Source organism: Salvelinus alpinus, chromosome 31 (genome assembly GCF_045679555.1).
Source record: "Salvelinus alpinus chromosome 31, SLU_Salpinus.1, whole genome shotgun sequence".
NCBI classification, from domain to species: domain Eukaryota; kingdom Metazoa; phylum Chordata; class Actinopteri; order Salmoniformes; family Salmonidae; genus Salvelinus; species Salvelinus alpinus.
In genome coordinates this window covers 11,391,362-11,412,793 of record NC_092116.1, presented here as the reverse complement: position 1 = coordinate 11,412,793, position 21,432 = coordinate 11,391,362, and the positions used below count along the sequence as shown (strand labels likewise).

General features: G+C 41.5%; 1 protein-coding gene across 5 annotated transcripts in view; it reads right to left on the bottom strand.

Annotated features, from left to right (window-relative positions):
• Positions 1–21,432, bottom strand: part of LOC139561775 (Kv channel-interacting protein 4-like) — a 256,694-nt gene that overhangs the window by 41,856 nt on the left and 193,406 nt on the right. The window contains exon 1 of one of the 5 annotated variants that reach the window (XM_071379058.1): positions 5,827–6,103. The exons of the other annotated variants lie outside the window; for them this stretch is intronic. Coding sequence (XP_071235159.1) covers positions 5,827–5,938 — 112 coding nt within the window. The 5' untranslated portion in view covers positions 5,939–6,103. Of the gene's footprint in view, positions 1–5,826; positions 6,104–21,432 lie in introns of those variants that run through there. 5 annotated transcript variants of the gene reach the window in all.

The following is a 21,432-nucleotide window of genomic DNA, read 5'->3' as shown; positions in this document are numbered from 1 at the left end:
CTCTGAAACCGAGGTCATTTAACCACCTACAACTTGAAAATCTGTCTGTAGCCCAATCTGTTATTTGCCTTAGGCGTCACAATCATCCAAAACGACTTCACCTCATCACTGTCAATCTCCCCTGTCAGAATTGATTAACTGGGATACTTTTATCAGTATTGATCAGCAGGGTGCTACTTTTTTTGTCTCTACCACTGTAATCCTAATTGACGGACACTCCAGACCGTTTCAATAAGTTTCACTCCCACTGATGAGCGCTAAAGACAACTGAGGGGACCATGGGTCAGGACACCCTGGGAAAGGTCATGTCAATCACTCCAGCACTGTCTATAGGCATCTCTTTATTATCATCATCATCATCTTGCATGTAACAGATGTGCTGAGGTTTCCCCTTACAGACAAGTAGAGACTTTATGGCAGTAGAAAATAACGACATTTCTGTTTTATTAAGGACGGTGTCCAGACATGACAGAGTACGCCAGACGAGCCCGGTTGTAAAGTGAGACTTTAATGGACATTTGCAGATGTAAATAAACTTTAAGTGACTTGGTTGAGAGAGGGAGAGGATTTGCTAAGGTTTTTTTCTTACAGTCCAATACTCTCAGTCAGAGGAGGCAACATACTGACACTATGTGGTGTAATTTAAAAGGGACACTTCTTAAGGCAACAAAATGATACAAAGCTCACATGGTCACTTAACTTTGATAAACGTGTAAATCAACACAAAACTGCATGCCACATAAAAATTGAGTGCTGGTTGAGTCACACACACACACACACACACACACACACACACACACACACACACACACACACACACACACACACACACACACACACACACACACACACACACACACACACACACACACACACACACACACACACACACACCTATCCATACCAACTACACAGTAAACATTGCATTAAATTCAACCAAGAATACCCCTTGAATTCTCATAGTTTTAGAATGACCCTTGATAAAGATATTGTGTCATATGTACCATAACAGCAAACAAGTACCGGGAGGACAAGGAGCTGTAATTGCAAGTGTAAAAAGGTTACAGTGAAAACAAAAGGTTGACCAAACCAGGGCATTTGCACCACTAGCAAACTCTGCTGAAAGCCCAAGGGCAAAGCACCATCTCTGCCACAGACCCTTTTCAAAACCCAGCCTCTAAAACAAACCGCAGAGAGAACATTAACGTTATGTAAGACACCAAAGGACAAGGTTAGCAAAGAAATGAAAATGTCTGGAAGCCATGTTTCTTTTTTACTGGACGTTTGGTCATTTTGGCCGTGATGCTGAATGACAATGACATGAATAAGACTGTAAAATAATATAGTCTGCTGACTAAACGTCCCTGTGTGTGATGGACGTGGATTTTGGCTCGAGTGTAGAAATGAACGGTAAATCTTAGCTAAACAAGGTGTACCCACTATTCACACATTGTAGTAATTGGATGTTGGGAAATTCTGCCCAACTACATACAGATAGGCCTAGATGTGTATTTGTTTAAAATAAATACAAATGTATCCTGGCATAGTAAGTTAATTGAGAACCAATCTGCATGTGTTGCTATGTGTATATACTATTATTATAATAAACTGGGTGGTTCGAGCACTGAATGCTGATTGTCTAAAAGCCATGATATATCAGACTGTATACCACAGGTATGTCAAAACATTCTAATTGCATTTATAACCAGTTTATAATAGCAATAATGCACCTCGGGGGTTTGTGGTATATGGCCAATATACCACGACTAAGGGCTGTATCCAGACACCCCATGTTGTGCGAAAGAACAGCGCTTAGCCGTGGTATATTGGCCATATACCACACCCCCTCGTGCCTTATTGCTTATTATATTACTGTACATCAAAAGTCCTTGACAGCAACATTTTCAATTGAGTTAAAGGTGCTACACAGAAGTTTTTTACATTTTTGCTTTGTAATTTCAGAAAAGTTCCATAATACAGAATGTCTGCAGTAATAGTGGCTTGATAGTGTTTCACTGTATTACTTAACTGCCAGTGTTGTGATTGGCTGTGATATTTGCATATAGATTTTTCCACCGGAGCAGCATCTGTTGTTAACGTGTGAAATCTGTTCTGACTTTGTAGCTGTGTTATCTAATGGAAATCACTTACTGGTTGCTAAAATTCTACACTGTTCGCTCAGTGTAGAATGACTTCTGAAACTAACTTTCGGTTTTGGTTCACCAGCTTCAAACAGCTGTAAAAACAATATTTTTGGTTATTGAAAATATACAGAAAATTATCAAATGCAACATGCAACAATTTGTAAGTCGCTCTGGATAAGAGCGTCTGCTAAATGACTTAAATGTAAATGTAAAAATATAAACGAGTCATCCCGCAGTGTCTGTGATTGTACCCTGATGAAGACAGCTTGCCTGTCGAAACGTTGGTAAATTAAATATTTTTGCATCTGAGCTCCTAGAGTGTGCGGCTCTCCTTTATTTTTAAGTTTTCTACTCCGCTAGCCAGCACCTCGCCTAAATAGGTGTGCGTTTCTTTTTCTTCTAGATAGGTCATCTGTGGATGACAGATATAGGCCTACAGTACTATTACTGGACTGTGGCATAACTGATGTTCCTATAGGGCACTGTAATGGACAGCAATGAGAACTTCAGAGCACACTCCCAGTATGATTCCAAAGAGAATCAAGTACATATTCAGTTTGTTTAATAAATTTCAGGTTATAGTTGAGTCTGCGAGGCAAAGGAGAAGGGACAAGCATGTATCTTTCACCAAGGAGAGAAAGACAGTGTTCTTTGTACAACTGCACCTTGAACAAGAATTCTAAAATGAACAAAAGATATGGTGAATTTCTAAACTATAAGTCCATCACTTCTACCCCCAAATACCAGACATCTGCAAGACTGCCTAAACACCATTCCACTCCAAGACATGACTGGATTGGAGATGCAACACGTCAATGTAGTTATTGACCAACTGTCAGGCGGTCTAAAAGCTTTGCCACCAGACATCCTGTCAAGGTGATTATGCTGGGGTGAACTGATTCATGAGATAGTGATCACATCATCTGGTTTTCGCAGATTCACACACTGTGAAGGTTGATACAGTTTCTTTATCCAACCACCACAGCAACAGATCGATACAATGACCACTGCTGAAAAGCAGGACAATTGTCTTTCAAAGAAAGACTAAAGATTTACCTCCAGTATATCAACCTAATTTAGTGTCCCTTGTGATGTAAAAATTTTTTTTTTTATTATTAGACACACTTGAATCTGCTTGTAGAACTTCTTAGGAACAATAAAAGAGAGTAACTGAAAGCATGTTTGTATATGACCACAATTGATATTGATTAAGCAACGGCAATTGAGTCTCTCTCTCAAAGCTTTTAATGTACATATCTCTATTTCCTATGTACACGTGAATGAGAATACAAGGACCCACCAACATTTGATTCATAGTCTTAACTACGGTTTAAAGTGTGTTTACCAAACCATAGCCTGACGGATGGTCTTTAACTAAACTAAAAGTGCTTACTAAACATTTCTACTAGACAACTGTTCTGCCAAATTAAACCGTTTATTTAGTCATGCCACGTTCTGTGCTCAGTTCAACAGTCTGCCCTTACTTAGTAACATCTGAGTGGCAATGATGTCCCTTGTGTACACCAAATGAGATGTGTACAGAGCTTATAATAGTAATTCACACCTCCTATGATTAGCCAACACACTACAGCACAGAGAAGGGTGCTTTGTTGCGTATGTAAGCACAAAGCGCAATACAGCGATGATTACACAAGCGCATTTACAGTACACACGCACCAAGAAAAATGATCCCTCCCACTAACTTTTTCCTTGAAAACATCCAAATATTTTTATGAACCTAAAACGCAGAACGACTTAAAATCAAGAGGCACTCTTGACCTGTAGGCCAATATAAACCACAACTGGAGATGCATTACAGTATGTCTGAGTTGACTAAGCCTCCAGCACCCGTATCTTCCTCAGCTAATTCGGTATCTCTTAATGCTCTCTTTACACTACACTACTTTGAGACACATGCTAGTCCAAGGACATATACTTTTGTAGCATAAAGAGACAGATCTAGATTCAAATCTCTTTGAGAGTTGTTTCCCACACTACCTCCGGAGCAGGGTTTCCGTTAGCCGGTAATCCCAAATAAAATTGTTGCTGGCCAAATTGCCCAAGAGAATACACGGTGCTCAGAATGCAAAAATCACATTACGATTATGGTAATTAATCTTAACAGAACATGCAACTCCTGTAATGAAAGCAGCCAATAAAACATAATTTTCAAACATTTTCCAAAATTCAATTTTGCCCAAAACTCTAAACAGCGCACCTGATGAGAGCAGCTCCATGATAGATGAAAATCTCTGTTAGAAATTTAGAGGGGGAATCTAAAGATGCAACAACTAGGATGGGCTGCTAATATGACTATGATTGTGCATTTGGCTTCTGGACAATGAAAGAAAGTTCATATGAAAACAAATACAACAGGAGAGAAATGCATGGTTTCAATGGCATATGAGTAAGTATTTTTTTAATAATTGCCCCCATGTTTCTATGGTCAGATTATGCCTAGGCTTCTTTGAAGCAAGGTAAGACAGGCCTCATAATATGAAGTAAAATGTTTCAGATTTCAAACAATTAAGTCCATAATGCCTCCAGCTCACAATACAAAGACTGTTGGGGGATGCGCTGACAGCCTACCGTTGCCTATGCACTCGAATGGCGAATGGGAGGCGTGCTTCAATTACCAGTTGAGAAATAAAAATAGAAGCTCTTTTTAAATCGTGGCCATCAAAACTGTTTAACGTAGCACATTCCACTCCGGCAGAGGCGAGAAGCTGCAGCAACTCTAGCACCGTCTGACCAGTGATCCTCTGCTAAAAATAGGCTCTGTATGCTGTGATCAATAAGATACATGACGGACTAAAGAAAATACACACGCCCCAATTTAATTCCCCCAAATTTGGCTAAATAACCTATAGACCAATAAGAATGACAATCAAATGTTTATCCATTTATTTACATAAATGAATAAAAAGCATTCTGCAATTTGGATAGTTTTTTCTCCTAATCAATTTGTCTGGCAACTATTTTATTTTAATTCAATTACCGGCTAACGGAAACCCTGCTTCGGAGGTAGTGTGGGAGAAATCTAAACCACATACTCCTCTTAGTGGTACAGTGTAATGAAACTACACGTGTCCCACACCACATCCCTGCAAAGATGACCTTAAAACCAGAATACAGCATTTTTGCTCTGTTAGCATAACTGAAAATGAAAGGCTTCTAAAATATCCACACATTTGCGAATCGTTGCATTAATCAAGTGTGCAACATTATGTGCAATATGGTTTAGATTTTGTTTGTCTATATACTATTGTATTTACGGTATGCTAATAGTTGGCCACACCACATCCAAGGCTAAAGTAAGGATAGTGTAAACAGAAAAGTTGCAAATGATGTTGAACAGGGATAGTTCTCACTACGCATATATTACTCATGTAAATGTACCCTTACACAGTAGTTGACCACCCCGGTCTTATAGTGGCTGGCTACACCAGTTTAAGTTTCCCAAACTGCTCTCAGACACTCAACAACAAAATCAAACAAGCTTCATTGGCAAGAAAGGAGCAATATAATACAAAACATATTACATACCAAAATAACACATTATAATCAAGTTAGGAGAGCCACCAATGGACAAATATCTCTCGCGTATACTACAATTCGAAAGCCCCTCACTCTCTTTGTTTTCCATCTCTGTCTCTCTCATTTCTATCTATCTCTCTCTTACCCTCAGAGAAGTTGATGACCCCCAGCAGGTGCAGCAGTTTGAGCGAGGCACACACCAGCACCACGATGCCCACCGTCTGCAGCCCCTCAGTCTCCCACACCATGTTCAGCATGGCGCCGCCGCCACCACCATGCCCAGACCCTGCAGCCCCGACTTCGGACCCCGACCCGGCCTCCTCGCCCTCGGGAGCCCCGGCCGCGCCCTTGGCGCTCCAGTTCCCCCGCGCCCACTCCACCGCCGTCGCGCCCACACACACGGGCTGGGCGCCCCGAGGCACCCGCCTACCGCCCGCTCACTCCCCAAATCCAGACTGGGTGGGTTGGAAGTGGAACGGGTGGATAAGGAGTCTACCTTAGAGTCCCAGAAAGTCTGCTAGAGGCATACAGGAAATGTTAGTCTCGTTAAAAAGTAAGAGAGTAGAGGAAGAGTGATGAAGATAATAACGTGGCTCCTAAAGTCCTTTTAAAGAGTGCCTCTTTCTCTTCGACTCTCTTCTTGTCTACGTATGTGTCTCTCTCTGTAAAGGGAGAAGACTCTAAGAGCTATGGATGAGGAGTGAATGAACTGCTATGTTCCCTCTGACAGTCACTCTGGCTCAGATGTAGAGAGGGGAGGGAGGCAAAGGAGGGAGGGAGTCCGGGAGGGAGGCAGAGAAAGAGAGGAAGGGAGGCAGAGGGGAGAGAGGCAGAGGAAGGGACGAAGTCTATGTACAAGAGAGCGCAAGATAGCAAAAGAAAGCAAGAGAGAGAGAGAGGTAGAGAGAGGGAGGTAGAAAGGGAGGGTATATGAGAGAGAGGGAGAGAGAGGGGGATAGAGAGGGAGGTAGAGAGGGAGGTAGAAAGGGAAGGTATATGAGAGAGAGGGAGAGAGAGGGGGATAGAGAGGGAGGTAGAGAGGGAAGGTATATGAGAGAGAGGGAGGTAGAGAGAAAAAAGTATTAAATGTATGCACTCACTACTGTAAGTCGCTAAATTACTAAAATGTCAAAGTAAGGTAGAGAGGGGGCAGTAAAGAGATAGAGAGAGAGAGAGAGAGATGGTGAGAGCAAGAGAGAGAAGTAGAGAGTGGAAGGTAGAGAGGGAGTGTTCAAAGCTGTCATCAAGGCAAATGGTGGCTACTTTGAAGAATCTAAAATATATTTTGATTTGTTCAACACTTTTTTGGTTACTACATAAGTGTTATTTCATAGTTTATCTCTTCACTATTATTCTGCACTGTAGAAAATAGTAAAAACAAAGAAAAAACCCTTGAATGAGTAGGTGTGTCCAAACTTTTGTCTGGTACTGTACATATTAATTACCCCAAATAGGACAATCAACAATCAGGTCAATCTACAACAGACACTAGGCTAGTGGGACATATGAACATACAGTACAGTTCTCTAATATTATTACATGAAGAGGAGTAGGCTGAACCCTGTGAATACTGGTCTAAACTTGGTTAGAGTACAACTATTGGATACTGGGACAGTTGTTAATTTACATAAATGCATATTTACCGATTGGAGCATGTGATAATAATGAGATAATAATAAGAAACAGTCCATTTGAAGGGACAACAGCGCCATAGATTAACATACGCTCAGTTATAGCCAACAGTCAATTAGGAAAGTGGAAACGTCAATCTACTAATAGCAGTTTTCATTTCAGTGACTGATTGTAACATATATTAATGGTTGTTTATTAAGCCTCTGTCCAATTGAACTGTAGATTGCGAGGGTAACTTCATTTGAAACAGGAACCTTTTCCAACAAGAGCAAAAAGCAAATTGTTTACTCTAGCTCATTAAATGTGACTGATTACATTTAGGATCCATTTGATTCAACAGAAATCGATTGAAGTGGGTAGGAGGTAGAGGGGAAAAGCAATGTAGCTTTTCATATTCTAACTACCCTCTAGCGCTGTGTGTTTGTACTCGCTCCAGACAAAAAGCCAGTGATCATACCCCCACCTACAGGGCTGCTATAGAACTGTTCACAATACCACCGACTTTATTATGGTTTATGAACTCTTCTGAGCTGTTCTCCATCTACCCACTGAACCATCCTTTCAACTAACAGTTCAGTCACATGGAGGCAAAAAATAAGATAACTCGTGACTGACAGCACCTTTGTTACATCTAATACAGTAAGTCCCCTATGAAGACAAATCTATACCCGTTTTCATTAACATTTTGCTCAAATCTACTCAGCTCTTATACGGAATGCAAATTCAAGAACAAATTAAAACTATTTTCATCTTCTCGCATGAATCATTTCACATAGTGCCATTTTTTTTTATCCACCAAACATAGGCCACTGTATTTAATGAAAACGGTATTGTGAGTGCTCTTTGGCAGTATGTGTGTTTCATTCACAGTGCTAAGATGTCCTCGGTGACAATATTACTCTAAAAGGCCCCTGGGAGCAAGGGATCTCAAATGTCAGATTTGTGTTATTGCAGGAGAGGCACTAAGGACATACTCTATCAAGAGTAATCGTGATTGTCGTAGCTGAATCAGAATTAGTTAGGTAACATAGATAAATAAGATGTTTTATGTATTTTATACTTGTCATTAGAATGTCTTCTTTTGGACTATACTGTTGGCAGTTGCATTTTCCTTTCTCTCTAGGGAAAAGTCACTTGGGGCCCAGAGAGGGGAGAGGTCAGGCTTGTCTTTTACATGTCTGGTAATAGGCAGAATATCAGAAAGGGAGAAGTCAGGTTTGAACATTGTCTTCATAATGAATATATCTGTGAAACCATGTGAAGGGCTCCACTATGTTGCAAAATGGCTGAAGGACAACAAAGTCAAGGTATTGGAGTGGCCATCACAAAGTCCTGACCTCAAACCTAACCCTATAGAAAATCTGTGGGCAGAACTGAAAAAGTGTGTGCGAGCAAGGAGGCCTACAAACTGACTCAGTTACACCAGCTCTGTCAGAAGGAATGGGCCAAAATTCACCCAACTTATTGTGGGAAGCTTGTGGAAAGCTACCCGAAACATTTGACCCAAATTAAACAATTTAAAAGCAATGCTACCAAATACTAATTGAGTGTATGTAAACTTCTGACCCACTGGGGATGTGATGAAAGAAATAAAAGCTGAAAGAAATCATTCTCTCTACTATTATTCTGACATTTCACATTCTTACAATAAAGTGGTGATCCTAACTGACCTAAGACAGGGACTTTTTACTCTGATTAAATGTCAGGAATTGTGAAAAACTGAGTTTAAATCTATTTGGCTAAGGTGTATGTAAACGTCTGACTTCAACTGTACAAACTATCCTGACCTACTTGTTGTGTGTATGTACTGACATGCACAGTACCAGTCAAAATTTTGGACACATTTACTCATTCAAGGGTTTTTCTATATTTTTACTATTTTCTACATTGAAGAATAATAGTGAAGACATCAAAACTATAACTGATAGATTCACACACACTACATGTTAATGTTTTTAAATGTACACTACCCTTCAAAAGTTTGGGGTCACTTAGAAATGTCCTTGTTTTCCATGAAAACATACATGAAATGAGTTGCAAAATGAATAGAAAATGTAGTCAAGACGTTGACAAGGTTATAAATAATTATTTTTAATTGAAATAATAACTGTGTCCTTTAAACTTTGCTTTCGTCAAAGAATCCTCCATTTGCAGCAATTACAGCCTTGCAGACCTTTGGCATTCTAGTTGTCAGTTTGTTGAGGTAATCTGAAGAGATTTCACCCCATGCTTCCTGAAGCACCTCCCACAAGTTGGATTGGTACTTCTTACGTACCATACGGTCAAGCTGCTCCCACAACAGCTCAATAGGGTTGAGATCCGGTGACTGTGCTGGCCACTCCATTATAGACAGAATACCACTTGACTGCTTCTTCCCTAAATAATTATTGCATAGTTTGGAGCTGTGCTTTGGGTCATTGTCCTGTTGTAGGAGGAAATTGGCTCTAATTAAGCGCCGTCCAAAAGGTATGACACGGCATTGTAAAATGGCGTGATAGCCTTCCTTCTTCAAGATCCCTTTTACCCTGTACAAATCTCCCACTTTACCACCACCAAAGCACCATCAGACCCTCACATTGCCTCCACCATGCTTTTCAGATGGGGTCAAGCACTCCTCCAGCATCTTTTCATTTTCTCAGCGTCTCATGAATGTTCTTCTTTGTGATCCGAACACCTCAAACTTAAAATTAAGCACTTTTTTCCAATCTTCCTCTGTCCAGTGTCTGTGTTCTTTTGCACATCAGGAGATGTGGTTTCCAGTTTACACAAAGTCTAGTGTAGTTCCTTGAAGGCCGTTGTGGTATTGGCTTGAGGGGGAATATACATGGCTGTGACTATAACCAAATAAAATAATTTTGGGAGGAAATATGGTCTTGGATTTGATTGTATTCTAGGTCAGGTGAACAAAACCACTTAAGTTCATTTACCTTCACACCACCACAATCACACCATGAATAGTTAATGAAACATACACCGCCGCCTTTCTTCTTCGCGGAAAGTTCAGTATTCCTGTCAGCGTGATGTACTGAGAACCCAGCTGGCTGTATGGATGGGGACAGTATATCCTGAGAGAGCCATGATTGCTTTAAACAGTATGTTACAGTCTCTGATGTCTCTCTTGAAGGAGATCCTTGCCTTGAGCTTGTCTACCTTATTGTCCAGGGACTGAACATTAGCGAGTAATATAATCGGAAGCGGTGGATGGTGTGCATGCCTCCTCAGTCAGACTAGAAATCCACCCCGAATACCTTGCTCCGCCGGCGGCTTCTTGGAACAGCCTCCGGCATAAGTTCAATTGCCTTGAGGGCTACAAACAAAGGATCCAATTTGGGGAAATTATATTTCTGATCGGAATGCTGATGAGTTACCGCCGCTCTGATATCCAAACGTTTTTTTCTGGCTATATGTAATAACACAAAAAAACGTTCTGGGCTAATAATGTAAGAAATTACAACAACAACAAAAATACTGCAAAGTTGTTTAAGAGCTAGAAGCAGTGCTGCAATTTCTATCCTACAGTACAGTAGAGCAGTAAGTCATTCAGTCACCAACACGCATCTCTAGTCGCCTAACGGTGTCAATTCACGAAACCATAGCCAAAATGATAAACACTTGGGAGTTTCAGACCCTAATAGAGGGTAAGCGAGCACGAGAAAGATAGGAAGAGGGAGAGAGAGAAAGAGAGAGAGTGAGTGTTCTCCTTCCATCAATGTTACAGATTAACCTACCATTTGATTGATCGTTTAATTTTTATTCCAATGGAGGACATGGGTCAACTGACATAACAGGTAGTGTGTGTGAACCTGGTGAAACTTTTTTTGTTGGAATACAATCAAGTCCCCATATAGTCCCCATATTCCAGCAACATCTCTCTTCCAGTGCATCTATAGTAGCCAGTGTCTGAAAATGTCACTCGGCTTCGTCGATGGATAGTGCCTCTCCATTCCGAGACTGATTCCTTATCATGGAGCACATGTGCCACTGAAAAACCTGAGGCCTTTGTTCCTCTGTCTCTGCAGGCGAAGATATTGATTTTGGGGAAAGATTACATATTTTCTCTCTCATGGCTGTCTCTCGCTGCCCTCGTCCTGTCATATTCGCATGGGGGGGGATCTTATCACCAGGTGTCTGGACTGACCGGGGCCTGCAGGAAGAGGTAAAAGACAGTCCTCTACATCGACAGTGTGTTTCTGTTTGGAAGCTAGAGTTGCGTTTGCACAGGGAATGAAATCATGAAATTGCATCATGAATAGCCAGCAATCGATGAATAAGCACCGTACCCAGTGGGACGGTCTTTGTCAAATGGGCAAATTCATTTGCATCAGAACTTTAAAGTTTAGAGTAACTGATGTTTTTATGCCTTTTCATCCCAAAACCCATAACTCTGATGATTCCAGAATGACAAATCAAAAATGCTAATATAAAACACCACGGGGGAGATAGTAATTACATTTGCTGTCGTTGGAAAAAGTAACCTCATTCCTTGTTTATTAGCTCCCCCAATGCATACCTAGCCACTAGCCAGGCAAAAAAAAAAAAGGTAACTAATTTCCATAAATGTTTCGACAGCTGTTATCTTTCCTCAGGTGCCCAGCGTGGAATTTAAGCTGGTGTTAAACTACAGGATCAAGAGGAGACAGCAGTCATCAATCAAAATGCTGACAATCGTTGGATAGGCAAAAGGGCAAAGCCTAGATCTTCTGCACGTTTTCAGATCAGCTCAGGAGCGTGCTAGCATTGTAATTAGGCAACACCTGAAGCGGTCTGCTCAGGCATGCAGAGCAGCTTTGGTGTTTGGGCTGCTGTTGTATTTTGGGAGCGTGTTGAAATAAGTCCGTCATATTTACAGACGCATCGCCTGTGAAGGGGATGGCAATTATAAACTATGAACCGAGGAAACCCATAGAGGAGCTGCATATGCAATGAATGGTGGAGGGACTCTTACAATGCAGACATATTTCTTAAAGGCTATGCATGGTCTATCCGACCTCGGCAGTGGCCGTACAGCATTTACTGCAATGCGGCCTGCGCTAAAGTCAGATCAAACATAATTTTTGCGGTTCGCAGAGCTGTTGTCAAGGAAGTGAGTTAGTGTTTATACAGGACCTCCCACCCCCACCTACAGTCAACCAATCATGTCAATGTGGAGCGATACGGAGTCCTGCACATTGCTACAACATTTGCGTCACACCCTACATACAAAGCCTCGGACCACATTTTTGGATCAAGAATAAATGGGCTTTTAGTGGCCTCTTTGGATCTTGCAGACACACACAAAGGAGAATGTCACACAAGTACACATCTACAGATGCCGCGTGCTTGCATCAAAAGCACAAGACCCTTAGGTCTGACAATAGGCCTATCGCTCACTCCAAGGGGCTACATAGGCCTCCTTCATTTTGAATCACTTCAAGCCCCAGGACTCCTTGTGAGAATTGTTCATCTCGAACAGGTGACAGTGATATATTTTCACAACACTCAAGTTGCCAGTGTGCCCTGTGGCTATTTTTGGTGTCAAACGGCTTGCTCCACACCATCACACACAATAATCAGAAATCGCCTGACTTCAGGAGACACAGATGGCCTTAACCCCTCACTCATATGATATTGATTGACCCATTTGCACAATGAGTTGCTATTGGTTTTCAATACTCATGGCTCTATTGACAGATACAGGAGGTCAATGGGTCCAATCAGTTGTACAACCAATTGCTGCCAGCTGGACAGGCATTGTCTGCAGGTGGACAGTCACACAAAAGCCATGGGTTTGAACTCAGAAGAGTGTGCTGCTGCTGATAACATTGACTCGCTGTTCCATCTGTCTTAGCCTGGTCGCTAACATGGTCTAAAAGCCTTACTATGGACGTACTGCATGGAAGACAGAGGGCAAGAAGCCTTTTTGAAGGACTAGCTTTGTACTTCTGATTCACAGTATAGGCTAGGCTACCATCCTTCAGTGGCAAGGTACCACAAAAAACAACCATTGATTAAAGTTCGCTGAAGAATATGAGGTGGCTGAAAAACAGTGGGGAAAGACATGGGGCGCATTAAAAGGAAGTGGACATGGTGCTGGGTAATATGGCCATATAGATTTTTTTCAAACATATGGGTGATTCATCACACAGTACATCTTGATTTTTTGTATCTTTCCTCCAATTAAGCTTTGTTGTACAGTTAAAGGTCATATACACTGCATTTTAAACAGTCAGCAATAATATAATAAATTCAGGGCTTGTGAAATTATACCTAGGCCAAATTTAACCCTTCCACAACCATAAGAGCCACTAATAGGCTTTTTTGCAATAATCACTGATCTGGCTTTCAAGACTGTCTATGAAAATGCCTTTTCCATTACAAATTTAACCAGAACCATGCATAATGCACAATCACTAATAATGACTAACTTCATCTAGCAGGCATTATAGAACATTAATACAGGTCTCATAAACAATCTCTCAAGCACAAGCCCACGTGCTAGTGAGTAGCCAGCTAATCTTTATGAACTCAGCAAAAAAAGAAACGTCCCTTTTTCAAGACCCTGTCTTTCAAAGATAATTTGTAAAAATCCAAATAACTTCACAGAGCTTCATTGTAAAGGGTTTAAACACTGTTTCCCATGCATGTTCAACGAACCATAAACAATTTATGAACATGCACCTGTGGAACGGTCGTTAAGACACTAACAGCTTACAGACGGTAGGCAATTAAGGTCACAGTCATGAAAACTTAGGACACTAAAGCGGCCTTTCTACTGACTCTGAAAAACACCAAAAGAAAGATGCCCAGGGTCCCTGCTCATCTGCGTGAAGGTGCCTTAGACATAATGCAAGGAGGCATGAGGACTGCAGATGTGGCCAGGGCAATAAATTGCAATGTCCGTACTGTGAGAAGCCTAAGACAGCGCTACAGGGTGACAGGACGGACAGCTGATCGTCCTCGCAGTGGCAGATCACGTGTAAACACCTGCACAGGATCGGTACATCCGAACATCACACCTGCGTGACAGGTACAGGATGGCAACAACAACTGCCCCCGAGTTTCACCAGGAACGCGCAATCCCTCCATCAGTGCTCAGACTGTCCGCAATAGGCTGAGAGAGGCTGGACTGAGGGCTTGTAGGCCTGTTGTAAGGCAGGTCCTCACCAGACATCACCGGCAACAACGTCGCCTATGGGCACAAACCCACCGTCTCAGACAGGACTGGCAAAAAATGCTCTTCACTGACGAGTCGCAGTTTTGTCTCACCAGGGGTGATGGTTGGATTCACGTTTATCGTCGAAGGAATGAGCATTACACTGAGGCCTGTACTCTGGAGCGGGATCGATTTGGAGGTGGAGGGTCCGTCATGGTCAGGGGCGGTGTGTCACAGCTTCATCGGACTGAGCTTGTTGTCATTGCAGGCAATCTCAACGCTGTGCGTTACAGGGAAGACATCCTCCTCCCTCATGTGGTACCCTTCCTGCAGGCTCATCCTGACATGACCCTCCAGTATGACAATGCCACCAGCCATATTGCTCGTTATGTGCGTGATTTCCTGCAAGACAGGAATGTCAGTGTTCTGCCATGGCCAGCGAACAGCCTGGATCTCAATCCCATTGAGCATGTCTGGGAAAAGTTGGATCGGAGGGTGAGGGCTAGGGCCATTCCCCCCAGAAATGTCCGTGAATTTGAAGGTGCCTTGGTGGAAGAGTGGGGTAACATCTCACAGCAAGAAATGGCACATTTGGTGCAGTCCATGAGGAGATGCACTGCAATACTTAATGCAGCTGGTGGCCACACCAGATGCTGACTGTTACTTTTACTTTTGATCCCCCCTTTGTTCAGGGACACATTATTCGATTTCTGTTAGTCACATGTCTGTGGAAGTTGCTCAATTTATGTCTCAGTTGTTGAATCTTGTTATGTTCATACACATATTTACACATGTTAAGTTTGCAGAAAATAAATGCTGTTGACAGTGAGAGGACGTTTTTTTTTTTGCTGAGTTTATTTCAAGTGTAGGTAACTTGAAAGGTAGAACAGTTTAATTCTTATGAACACACACTTCTGTCAGTCTCCAACTGTTTGAACAGCATGCTTGCGCCCGCAACCGTCTGTCCAAACACAAGATATTGTAAGCAAGTCGTGGTTGCTGAGAGGAAATCAATTCAGGCAGTTATCTCTTGATGGGATCATGAAAATGGTGAAGAAATAGGAAAGGTAGAACGTGTGTCATCAGTGTTCAATCTAAGTGTCCTCGGTTCAAGTCAGGAGTCCGTAGCAAAGAAATGCAGTCAATGCTCATGGCTTGTCCTACTGACAAACTGTCAATGCTGTCTAGTCTCCAAAAACGTCAAAGCCGTATGGCTATTTCCTGTACACTGAACAAAAATATAAACGCAACGTGCAACAATTTCAAAGATTTTACTGAGTTACAGTTAATATAAAGAAATGTGTAAACTGAAATAAATTCATTAGGCCCTAATCTATGGATTTCACATGACTGGGAATACAGATATGCATCTTTAAAAAAAAGTAGGGGAGTGGATCAGAAAACCAGTCAGTATCTGGTGTGACCACCATTTGCCTGATGCAGCGCGACATCTCCTTCGCATAAAGCTGATCAGGCTGTTGATTGTGTCCTGTGAAATGTTGTCCCACTCCTCTTCAATGGCTGTGCAAAGTTGCTGGACAATGGCGGGAAATGAAACACGCTGTCGTACATGTTGATTCAGAGCATACCAAACATGTTCAGTGGGTGACATGTCAGGTGACTATGCAGGTCATGGAAGAACTGGGACATTTTCAGCTTCCAGGAATTGTGTACTGATCCTTGTGACATGGAACTGTGCATTATCATGCTGAAACATGAGGTGATGGCGGCGGATGAATGGCACGACAATGGGCCTCAGGAGCTCGTCATGTTCTCTTTGCATTCAAATTGCCATCGATAAAATGCAATTGTGTTCGTTGTCCGTAGGTTATGCCTGCCCATACCATAACCCCACCATGGGGCACTCTGTTCACAACATTAACAGCAAACCGCTCGCCCACACGATGCCATACAGCGTGTCTGCAATCTTCCCCGTACAGTTGAAACTGGGATTAATCGAGGAAGAGCATACTTCTCTAGTGTGCCAGTGGCCATCGAAGGTGAGCATTTGCCCACTGAAGTTGGATACAAAGACGAACTGCAGTCAGATCCAGACCCTGGTGAGGATGTCAAGCACGCAGATGAGCTTCCCTGAGACGGTTTCTGACAGTTTGTGCAGACATTCTGTGGTTGTGCAAACACACAGTTTCATCAGCTGTCCAGGTGGCTGGTCTCAGACCATCCTGCAGGTGAAGAAGCCGGATGTGGTTGTCCTGGGCTGGCGTGGATACATGTGGTCTGAGGAAGTGAGGCCTAATGGACGTACTGCCATATTCTCTAAAATGGTATTGGAGGCGGCTTATGGTAGAGAAATTAACATTAAATTATCTGGCAACAGCTCTGGTGGACATTCCTGCAGTCAGCATGCCAAACTGCTTGCTCCCTCAAAACTTGATACATCTGTGGCATTGTGTTGTGTGACAAACTGCACATTTTAGTGGCCTTTTGTCCCCAGCACAAGGTGCACCTGTGTAATGATAATGCTGTTTAATCAGCTTCTTGATATGCCACACCTGTCAGGTGGATGGATTACCTTGGCAAAGGACAAATGCTCACTAACAGGAATGTAAACACATTTCTGCACAACATTTGAGAGAAATAAGATTTTTGTGTGTAACATTTCTGGGATCTTTTATTTCAGCTCATGAAACATGCAACCAACAGTTTACATGTTGCGTTTATATTTTAGTTCAGTATATAAATAGCTTAGCCTTTGGAAAAAGTCAACAAAAAAAGTGGAGGAGCGCCCCACATGTCAAATTGATCGGTCCAAGCGCCACTAACATTTGAGACAAATATGTACGGCTTCCAAAGCTTTTACTCCAATCACAGTGGGTGAGTAACACTTTGACATCCCAGTACAACAATTGAAACGGGTCAATGGCAAACAAAAACTTTATTTTTAGTGATTTAATTACAGTGGGATCTGTAGTAATGTATTAAGGATCTGTTTGCTGAGAATGTGGAGGGAGAAAATGTCCACTGGTTACGAAGACTAACTGCAGTCAGATCCAGACCCTGGTGAGGACGACAAGCACGCAGGTGAGCTTCCATGAGACGGTTTCTGACAGTTTGCGCAGACATTCTTTGGTTGTGCAAACCCACAGTTTCATCAGCTGTCCAGGTGGCTGTTCTCAGACCATCCTGGTGATCAACCAGCGGTGGAAAAAGTACCCAATAGTCATACTTGAGTAAAGATCCCTTAATTAACATGACTCAAGTAAAAGTCAACCAGTAAAATACTACTTGAGTAAAAAAGTCTAAAACTATTTGGTTTTAAATAGACTTAAGTATCAAAAGTAAATGTAATTGCTCAAATATACAAATATACAAAAGTAAAAGTAGAAAATAATAGAAAAATCCTTATATTAAGCAAACCAGACGGCACCATTTAAGTGCGGATAGACAGGCACACACAACAACACTCAGACATTTACAAACAGTGAGTCCGCCAGATCAGAGGCTGTAGGGATGACCAGGGATGTCCTCTTGATAAGTGTGGTAATTGGACCATTTTCCTGTTCTGCTATGCATTTAAAATGTATCGAGTACTTCTGGGTGTCAGGGAAAATGTACATCATTTTCTTTAGGAATGTAGTAAAGTAAAATCACAGATGCCCCAAAAACCTACTGAAGTAGTATTTTAAAGTATTTTTACTGAAGAACTTTAGACCACTGTTGATCACTGTAAAACTTTTCAGATTTATGGTTTCAAGACCTAAATGGCTAGATGCTTTCAAGAAGGCATTAATAGTGGTCGGGTGCAAGTGATCGGGTAATGCTGAATGTGCAGATGTCCAACACTGACATGATGCACACACCAGTGTCTACAAACGGTGGGTATTATGTCCAGCCCAGGGATGGGCAGCTCATTGATTGCATCATTTCCTAGAACATTTAGGCCCAGAGCCAATATAAAGTGTCTTATTTTAATTACCGGGAATATTATAATAAATCCCCTACAGATTCTTGTTTCTAATTGGGTTGAGTAGAGAATTCACATCGGAAGTGAACATGAACCTTCATTCTTTTATCAAGTACTCTCCTCCATTTAACCTCCCAAGGGATACAGCCATCCCCAAAGGGAATATCTCTTTGGTTTTAATAATGTTCCACCACTCTATATTTCAGGATATTTTCTTTCTCGCATAATCCCAGTTAATTGTGTGGAGACATCCCTTGTCATAAAGCAGTTGATGCCGGCACAGCATTTTCAGGGGCCATCTGTGCAGATTTGCAAAATGGATCAGATATCGTCGGCAACAGACAGCACCCCCCCCCCCCCACACACACACAAAAAAACTGAGCACATCGAGTAGGTCGAAGAGTCCGAGAGAAATGGATAGTGACTGCCCGTAGATAATAAAAAAGGAACTTAAAGGGATAGCTAATACAGATAGAAGTCAGCACATGGGGTAAACTGATTTCCACTTATGACTCAAGGACTGGAGCGGAGGGAAATGTAAAAAGAACACTCAAACTGAAAAAGGTCCCGTCTTATTACAAACCAGACAAAGCACATTCATCAATAAAAATTGTTTTATAAAGCTAGGCTATTCTGCTGAAGAGGATGGAACATTTGCAGATTCTGTATTTCTTGTGATGGTAGAAATGTTGAAATTACACATTCAAGGCATGTTTTGGGGGGTGTTGAAAACATAAAACCAATTACGATAATACAACAGCCAGAAGTGAAGCACTTAGCTGCATAAAACATGCTGTGCGAGGCTACACACCAGCATACACTAAATTTCCAACATTGGGAGAGTCAATGTGTTCAAAGTCAATTAATTAAGCCCTTCTGATCATTAATCACCATGGAAACAACAGATCTGTAAATTACTGTATGTTTTTCATGCTTGTGACAAGATACACTGACTTTGCATGTTGTGTATTAGAATCTCTGACATTTATGAATAGCTTTTAAAGTGATGATAAAATATGGGAAAAATATGCGCACAGGCAAGAGCGCAAATGAAATATTTCAACGACCCATAGTTTGCAGGAATGTGAGGAATATACAGGAGTAATGATTTTAAAGATGTGAGACAGTAGAAGACAAGATGTCTCAGTTCAAGGACGACGGGCCCTTTCGAAGTCCGGTATGACCCATGACCTGCTCTAAAAGTGCTCTTTTAAAATGTGAAAGCGACTCCGTTCACGGAGCAGTGAACAGATCCAACTAATTGGGCTGAACAAAGAGATGTAAAATAGAGTATACCCCTTAGCCAAGTTTAAAAAAGAACGACTGTCATAAAATCATTCCTACACCGGGAGTGTGTCCGGGCCAATACAGACAGGAACAGATTATTAAACAAAGCCATTAAAAGTCAGCTCCATAAGCCTGTTTCACCTGGTGTAAAAAGGGATGACTTTGCAGAGACTTACTACCTCTGCAAAACTTCTGCCTCGTAAATCGTTTGGTAAGATCAAGACCGCCAAGTGCTCAAGGAGAAATTCAAAAGCTCAACCTACTTTTTTAAATTCAAGAGCTCAAAGTGGAAGTTTCAATCGGTTATTTTACATTGTCCTTTTTTTTGACTTCCTATTCGGGATATAGGTAATTAGCTTCATCATCAGCTGAAGTGTCAATCACTTGGGTGAGTACTATGTCTATTGAATAGTCACTGCTCTGTGTCTGCTCTGAAGCGGAATGGTTTTCTGAGTCGGGGGGATTTAATCTCATAGAAAAATGTGTTATGTGTTTCCAAAACACTAACATGGAGACTCCCATCTCCTCTATTAAAAAGGTGTATGTAAGCAACATAAAACAAATTACAGGAGAGCGAGTACGCGGATGAACAAATTGCATCGACTTAATGTGGCTCCCACTTGCACCGTGATGCATGGTCCTGTACAACTAATGCCTGTGGAAAGACTGCCTACTCAGGCATAATTCAATGTAGAGCTCCCTTTAGTGACAACACGCCTGCTATTCCACATCTGATATTCCAAGCCATTAGAAATATGATAAATTGTACAGTTTGTAGATTTGCCTTTGGTCTGTATTCAGCTATACCCAGTTAATTCAATCAGAATGTAATAAAAAGGTGCAGAGGAGAACTTTAATATGAATAATATACTGACAAATAACTTAACGCTAGATCATAAGCAGAATGTAATGCTTGTTTTTTTATTTTCGCAAAACAATATAGGTTTTGAAATACAGTTCCATGAGTTGAATACTCATTAAAAAGCGGTAATTTGTTCTAAAGCTGTTTTAAGAGCTTGGAAATGTTGTATAGAATAGTACATTTAAGCACACAGAAGGCTGCAAAAAAATATGAAACTCATGAATAAAGCAACAAAACCTCTCACTCACATATGCTTTTGGATGGTTATTTATTGATACGCTAATTTATCCACTCGGAAGTATTTATTTTTCAAATGTTTTTCAGTAATGGCTATAACATAAAAACACTGAGCAGAGGTTGTCTAGTGGTTGCCATTGTGTTTGCCTTTCCTCTTCAAAAGGCCCAGACTGCAGCAGTTCATATTCCATCAGCAAAATCTATGACAGGTCCGTCAAGGGGTAAAAAACAGACTATGGCTCCCTCCTGTGGCAGATCTTAGAATTAATCCATATTCTTTCTGCACAACAAGAATGTTATCACTTTTCATGGAAACCAGGGGTGTATTCACGACAAGAGCACAACCTTTTTCAACGGAAACGAGAGTTACTGTAGGACAAACATTTTGTTATTTTTAGTTCCATTTGGTTCCTAGTGAATACACTCCAAGTTATCACGTTTTGACTAGGCCCATCATATAGTGCCTGAGGTTTGTTTTTATATCCAAATGGGTTCGTCCTTAAAAATAAACGATCAATCATATACTTCAGAGCAAACACAAGCAATGTAAGCAATGGACTCTGGCACTCCATGCAGGTTAAATCGTATGGCTTACGTATTTGAAAGAAATACTATACCGATGTCTGCTTTCATATGATAATGACAGCTTGCCATTGTGCTACCATGATGACAATGA